Source organism: Rhinopithecus bieti, unplaced genomic scaffold (assembly GCF_001698545.2).
Source record: "Rhinopithecus bieti isolate Rb0 unplaced genomic scaffold, ASM169854v2 scaffold_79719, whole genome shotgun sequence".
Lineage (NCBI taxonomy): Eukaryota > Metazoa > Chordata > Mammalia > Primates > Cercopithecidae > Rhinopithecus > Rhinopithecus bieti.
This window is the reverse complement of record NW_016830040.1, coordinates 103,526-111,288: the sequence shown is the minus strand read 5'-3', so window position 1 is coordinate 111,288 and position 7,763 is coordinate 103,526. Positions and strand designations below refer to the sequence as shown.

Genomic DNA, 7,763 nt, shown 5'->3' with positions numbered 1-7,763 from the left:
TTTTTTTTTTTTTTGAGACGGAGTCTCGCTCTGTCGCCCAGGCTGGAGTGCAGTGGCCGGATCTCAGCTCACTGCAAGCTCCGCCTCCCGGGTTCACGCCATTCTCCTGCCTCAGCCTCCCGAGTAGCTGGGACTACAGGCACCCACCACCTCGCCCGGCTAGTTTTTTGTATTTTTTAGTAGAGACGGAGTTTCACCGTGTTAGCCAGGATGGTCTCGATCTCCTGACCTCGTGATCCGCCCGTCTCGGCCTCCCAAAGTGCTGGGATTACAGGCTTGAGCCACCGCGCCCGGCCTAAGAATTTTTTTTATGGTAGATAACTTGCCTCCATTCTTGACCTTTACTCAGTGATGGTGGTGATACTGTCTTTTTATCTGTAATTATACTTACCTGGAAAAAAATCTCTATAATGATATTTCTGAGTTTAATGTTGTGATTTGTCAGTGAAATACTATCAAAATATCACTCCCTTCTGCTCCTTCTCTTTTAAAAATATGTGGTTTTCAGGGTTAGGAAACAGGAGATCTGGAAAAAATTTCCTTTCATTATATTGGTGTTGGCTGGAAGCCATTGGAAAATGCACAGTACACTTCTGCCATATATTGTCAGCTTTTAAGAATGTTCTTGGCCAGGCGCGGTGGCTCACGCCTATAATCCCAGCACTTTGGGAAGCCGAGGCAGGTGGATCATGAGGTCAGGAGTTTGAGACCAGCCTGGCCACAAGTTTCACATGGCGAAACCCAGTCTCTACTAAAGATACAAAAAAATTAGCCAGGCATGGTGGCGCGCGCCTGTAATCACAGTTACTCGGGAGGCTGAGGCAGGAGAATTGCTTGAACCCGGGAGGCGGAGGTTGCAGTGAGCCAAGATCACACCATTGCACTCTGGCCTGGGTGACAGGGCGAGACTCCTTCTCAAAGAAAAAAAAAAAAGGCCGGGTGTGGTGGCTCACACCTGTAATCCCAGCACTTTGGGAGACCGAGGCAGGCAGATCATGAGGTCAGGAGATCCAGACCATCTTGGCTAACACGGTGAAACCTCGTCTCTACAAAAAATACAAAAAATAATTAAATGGGCATGGTGGCAGGCGCCTGCAGTCCCAGCTACTCAGGAGGCTGAGGCAGGAGAATGGCGTGAACCCAGGAGGCGGAGCTTGCAGTGAGCCAAGATTGCGCCACTGCACTACAGCCTGGGCAACACAGCGAGACTCCGTCTCAAAAAAAAAACAGTGGCCTCAAAGACTTTTCTGTTGGCTGCTGTGAGTCTGTTGTAATAACTGCTTAGGAGCGCTTTGCCAGTCTTCTCAAATCATGAGCTCTGATTTTATAGGAATTCAGAATGTTTAACCCATACTAGGATCATTTTCTGACAGTTTGTATGAATGTTTATTTACAGTATGTGACATTGTGGTATGTACTTTATGTAAATAACCTTTTAAAATCTCTTCACAAAACCTAAATGGTTTTCTTATCCCCTATTTTCAGAAGAGAAAACAGAAAGAGAAGTGAAATGATTAGCATATGGTCACACAGCTAAGTCAGAATTTAATTATAATTTATATTAATGTGAAGAGGATACTTTTATTTTTATATCTTAGTAAAGAATGTCATATTTTAGAGTTTTGTGGCTAAAACCTTTTTTAGGCTGGGTGCAGTGGCTCACGCCTGTAATCCCAACACTTTGGGAGGCCAAGGAGGGTTGATCACAAATGAGGTCAGGAGATCAAGACCATCCTGGCTAACACTGCAAAACCCCGTCTCTACTAAAAATATGAAAATAAATTAGCCAGGCATGGTGGCATGTGCCTGTAGTCCCAGCTACTTGGGAGGCTGAGGCAGGAGAATCACTTGAACCCGGGAGGCAGAGGTTGCAGTGAGCTGAGATCGTGCCACTGCACTCCAGCTTGGGTGACAGAGAGAGACTCCATCTCAAAAAAACAAAAACAAGAACAACTTTTTAAAATGTTGGAGTAGCGTAGAAAGGGTAAAATATTTCTGAATTTGAAATGAATTCAAAGCTCTGGACTTGTGTTTTCCTGTTTTTGGTTAAATCAGTTCATTTCTCCTTCAGATTCCTTTATATACCACTGAAAGATTGTTCTCTTATTTAATTGACTAAATTGTCTACACTGGACTTTGGAGATGAAAAGCTTAAGGAAGTACAATATTATAAAATTAACAAAGTAAATCTGAATAAAAGTTGTCATTTGTTCTTTGCTGAATGTATTTGATGCCAAAATATTGTTTTGAAAATTTCAGAGTCAGATAAAACTTTTTTTCTTTATAATATCTAGGTTGGTTTTATTGAATTTTGATAATGTTGTCATCACGTAGATGAAATATAATTATGTAGAACTTTGTGGAAAGCCATTTGGGTTTAGCAGAAGAGGCAATGCTTTATCTTAGTGTAATGGAGATACTGTTTTTTCATAGTGTAATGGAGAGAGGGCTAAAGAAGAAGCAATTACACATTTTGAAAAGCTCTTTGAAATTCTGGAAGAGAGGAAATCATCTGTTTTGAAAGCAATTGACTCCTCCAAGAAACTAAGATTAGACAAATTTCAGACTCAAATGGAAGAGTACCAGGGACTTCTAGAGAACAATGGACTTGTGGGATATGCTCAAGAAGTGCTAAAGGAGACGGATCAGTCCTGCTTTGTACAAACAGCAAAGCAGCTCCACCTCAGGTATTCTCTTTTACTTCTAACTTCAGAACCTCTTGAGCAATTTTATTAAATGCTGCTGTGTATTCTCACTGTAGCTCTGAGTGGTCCATAATGCTGTGTTAATGTGAGGTACATCTTGCCTCATTCTTAACTTTAATTTTGAAAGAAGTGTGAGTTTTATTTTGTTAATCATGTTGCAGATATTTAGTTTGATTTGCCTTCTTGAAGAATCATTTTTTGTATAAAATATCTGTCTGCAGAATACAGAAAGCCACAGAATCTTTGAAGAGCTTTAGACCTGCAGCTCAGACTTCTTTTGAAGACTATGTTGTTAATACCTCTAAACAAACAGAACTTCTTGGAGAATTATCTTTTTTCTCTAGTGGTAAGTCTTAATGAAGGCAAAACCTCATTCTTTTGTCTGAATTTATATTGTGTGGAAGAAAACACAAGTTCTCTTAAATTTAACATTATAAAACAGCATATCACTTGCCCAGGACTATCGTAGCATCCTGAAATCATATCCTATTTATGTTTTGTAACTGTATTTTATGCACAAAACTATGTTTCATTAGTTTGTGTGTTTTAAACATTGCATAAATAACATTATGTTGTATGTATTCTTTTATAAATTCTTTTAGAAAATTAACGTAAATATTTGTTAATATGTGAAATTTTGGTTTAAAGTGATATTTTAACTGTTTACAGTATTTCGTAAGTAAATAAATCATTTTCCTACTAAGATACTTTTTTCTATTTTTTTCGTCTTTTATAAAGCAATGCTGTATTGCACATCCTTGTCAGAATTTTTGGGGCAAGTGTATGTGAGTTTCTCGGACAGAAGCCTAGAGATGGAATCTGCAGGCTGTCTACATTGCTGTATTAGTTTGCTGGGGCTGCAGTGACAAAAGTATCATAGACTGAGTGTCTCAAACAAATTAATTTTCTTACATTTCTAGAGACTAGAAGTAGGAGATCAGGGTGTTGGCAGGGTTGGTTTCTTCTGAACCTCTCCTCTTGGTTGATACATGGCTGTCTTCTCCCTGTGTCTTCACATGGTCCTCCATTTGTGTGTGTGTGTGTGATCTAATCTTCTCTTTTTGTAAGGACACTGGTCATATTGGAGTAGGGCCCATTCTAATGACCTGATTTTAATTTGATTTCCTCTTTAAAGACCCTATTTTAAAATACAGTCACATTCTTAGGTACATACTGGGGTTTAGGACTTCAACTTGTGAATTTCCAGGGGCGAGGGGTGGGGTCTGGGGGACTGGGGAAGGATGCAGTTCAGCCCATAACACTTGCTTATGTTTCTGTTTTGCTACTCCCTAGCAGGGAGGTCTTCCTTGCCTGTTTTTCTTCTGCTTACCTCATTCCTCTCCCTAAGGTTTCTCTTCTAGTAATGGTGAACAATTACAGTCCTTAGAAAGATATGCTTATAGTGTAATTACTTTATAGGTACAGATTTGTAGATTTGTGTGTTAATAAAGGACATTTGTCTTGTTAAAAGTTTAAAACTGAAGGATTACTGCGACCTCTTTTTCAAATCTGTACCTGAATCAGATACTTAGTTATTATGATTACCTTATTTTTTCAAAGATATTTGTCATCACTTAAAATGCTGATTGTATTTCATACACTATACTGTGTTTCCAAAATGTATACTTGAATAGTATATATACAAATATATTTTTGCTTACCTGTGAGTCCTAGGTCCTCCCTCCCTGTGGATCCCAAAGTGGTTGCTGGAAAGGTGAGGTTGAGGGTGGGTGGTCCTGGGTTATACCATTGTATAGCAAGGAAAGAGATGGATGAGAATGGGATAGTCACCTAGCTTCTGGCTGATGGATCTTCCCCTCACTTTTTGCTACATACTTTTTTTTTTTTTTTTTTGAAAGCTATCTTTCAGAAAAGAAAGAAAAGGGTATGGGGTAGGGGCATACTATTTGTGTTATTCTGTAACTTTTTTTTTAATTTTAAAATGTATTTTGGGTAACTTTCCAGAACTCGTTATGGCTGCATAACGTGCAGCTGTATAAACGCAGCATACACAGACATGCTTCTACATTCGGAAATCAGGAGAGGAGAGAGGCTCTGCTTCTTATTCATGTCCTTCTCTGTGATTTGACATAAATGTGTGTGTGTAGTTTTTATAGCATATTGTTCTTAGCATATGATTCCAGCAGTTAAGCTTAGGAATTGGCTCTATAGAAAGGACTATGCATATGGACAAAGATTTAGCTTTTAATCATTTTATTTTAGTGAAAAACCGGAAACCTGTTTCCAAAACTAAACAGTTAAATGTTGATATATCCATGTAGTAGTATACCACTGAGGGGGAAAATACTGGCAGGATCTATGCAAAAGGGTTATAGTAAAATCTTTTAATGTGTATTTTTTAGTTTCTGATTTCCTTACAAAAATATGTATCATGATTCTATTCAGAAAAATTAATTTGCTTTGCAACTCTATAGAATAAAATATGAAAAGAAACAATATTCATTGAGAGGCCGGGCACCGGTGGCTTACGCCTGTAATCCCAGTACTTTGGGAGGCCAAGGTGGGCAGATCACAAGGTCAGGAGATCGAGACCATCCTGGCTAACGTGGTGAAACCCCGTCTGTACTAAAAACTCAAAAAATTAGTATGGCGTGGTGGCACATACCTGTAATCCGAGCTACTTGGGAGACTGAGGCAAGAGAATCACTTGAACGTGGCAGGCGGAGGCTGGAGTGAGCTGAGATCATGCCACTGCACTCCAGCCTGAAAAACAGAGCAAGACTCTGTCTCAAAAAAAAAAAAAATTCATTGAGAATTTGATATTCTTACCAGACTTAGATTTTAAAATATTAAAATAATAGTTTGTTTAGGGAAGGACGTAGGTAAAAAAATTTCAAGTCATGGACTGTTATTCAGTAGGTAGAAGGCGTGTGGTTAAAAAAAATTTACTTGTGGCTTTGAGTCAGTTTTTTTTGTGTTATTATTATTATTTCTCCTTTCAGTTACAAATATAGATATATCTTTTAAATATAAAATATATTTAAAAATTTAATATATTTAATTTTGTGCTTTCTTATAGTATTATAAATTTAGAAAATTATTGGACAGCATAGAAATCAGTAAATAGCCGGGCGCAGTGGCTCACGCCTGTAATCCCAGCACTTTGGGAGGCTGAGGTGGGCGGATCACGAGGTCAGGAGATCGAGACCATCCAGGCTAACACGGTGAAACCCCGTCTCTACTAAAAATACAAAAAATTAGCTGGGTGTCGTGGCAGGAGCCTGTAGTCCCAGCTACACGGGAGGCTGAGGCAGGAGAATGGCGGGAACCCGGGAGGCGGAGCTTGCAGTGAGCCGAGATCCGGCCACTGCATTTCTGCCTGGGAGATAGTGAGACTCCGTCTGGGGGAAAAAAAAAAAATCAGTAAATATTGTTTATATGTTATTTTTTGAGGAAAACCACTGGTTTTCAAATGTCAATATTTTAATGTTGTTTTCTATTTTATAATTCTTTCAGGCATAGATGTGCCAGAGATCAATGAGGAACAGAGCAAAGTTTATAACAATGCCTTGATAAATTGGCACCATCCAGAAAAGGATAAAGCTGATAGCTATGTTCTTGAATATCGGAAAATCAATAGAGAAGATGAAATGTCATGGAATGAGATAGAAGTGTGTGGAACAAGTAAAATAATTCAAGACTTGGAAAACAGTAGTACCTATGCTTTCAGAGTAAGAGCTTACAAGGGTTCAATCTGTAGTCCTTGTAGCAGAGAATTGATTCTTCATACTCCTCCAGCTCCAGGTATGGTGAATATCAGGAATAAAAAAAGCATAGAGTTGCACGAGACCTTGATGAAATAAACTAGTCAATATCTCCATGTAGACCTGCATTGAAACCAGCTCTTGTTTTTAAAAGACTCCAGAAAAGTAGCTTCTGTCCCAACTGGGATTTAGAAATGAACTGAGTACTCGAATTTTACCTTGTAGGCTGAGAACAGGATTAGGTTTTAACTGATATCAGATAGAGAAAAACATGGAAGGAAGAAATTCGGGTGAGCAGAGCTATTAAGTTGGGATTAAAATAGCATAAATGGTACTTTAAAAGTTTTAAATACATAATTCTGTATTTTTGGTTAGTTTATGGAAATCTCTAAAGCACAAGATCTAGGTAGGTATTTTTAAAATTTATTGATGTAATATCCTAAAATATAATTTTGATTTAACCTAATTCTGATTTGTCTGGATTTTTTATCTAACTTGGCAATTCTCAGCTAATAGGGATGGAAGCCATATATTAGAACCACATGAATAACTTTTCATCCCGCGCTAAAAGCTCCTCATGCCCAGTCATCGCCCCCTCCCTTCCCAAGTTAAAAACCACTGATACTACATATAGAGCGCCTAAAGATTTTTATAGAATGAGAATGACTTTAAAGGTTCATTGGTGTTCACTATGATGTCTCCATGAACAAGGGATATTTAGAACCAAAGTTGTGCTCAGCCTGGTTAGCAGGAACACATTTTCCCCTTTCAGTCACTGCCTTACAGATACCTTTAATTGGATTTTAGGTCCACTGCTCCCTGCCTGTTTTTAGTGTCTTATGTACCCACATTTTCTGCACTCTCCTCTTTCTTCCTTTTTTCTTCAAAATAGAAAAGCACAATTTGTTTTTCATGCACATTGTGGCTTTTAAAAAATTGAAATACAAACATATAAGATTGGCTAAAATTATATTTCTTAAATTTTAACAAAATCCAATAGAGAGTTTTGGGATGAATTTGCAAGTATTAAGTATTTTATGGTTTATGCTATTTCTGCTTCCTTTTCTAGTCTTTCTGCCTGAAAGTGGTAGAAAAACCTGGACATAATCGCTGTTTTCAGTCACATAGTGGAGGGGGAGGGAGGAGAGGAAGTGTTAAGGGTTGTCTTCCTTTTTATGAGAGAAGATACATGACTAGGGTGACCCTTTAAATTTATTTTGCAAACTGGGAGACTTTTGAGATTGAGAGCAAGCACAAATAATCATGCCAGGAAAATAGGCATTAGCAGGAAGAATGGTCGGCTCGCATGTTGGTCATGGTTGTAGTTTGCTAG

General features: G+C 38.4%; 1 protein-coding gene across 1 annotated transcript in view; it reads left to right on the top strand.

Moving 5' to 3' along the window:
* Nucleotides 1-7,763, top strand: part of TRIM36 (tripartite motif containing 36) — a 47,548-nt gene that overhangs the window by 31,576 nt on the left and 8,209 nt on the right. Inside the window, exons 6-8 of the mRNA XM_017865188.1 lie at nt 2,434-2,687; nt 2,927-3,051; nt 6,183-6,470. Coding sequence (XP_017720677.1) covers nt 2,434-2,687; nt 2,927-3,051; nt 6,183-6,470 — 667 coding nt within the window. The remainder of the gene's footprint in view (nt 1-2,433; nt 2,688-2,926; nt 3,052-6,182; nt 6,471-7,763) is intronic.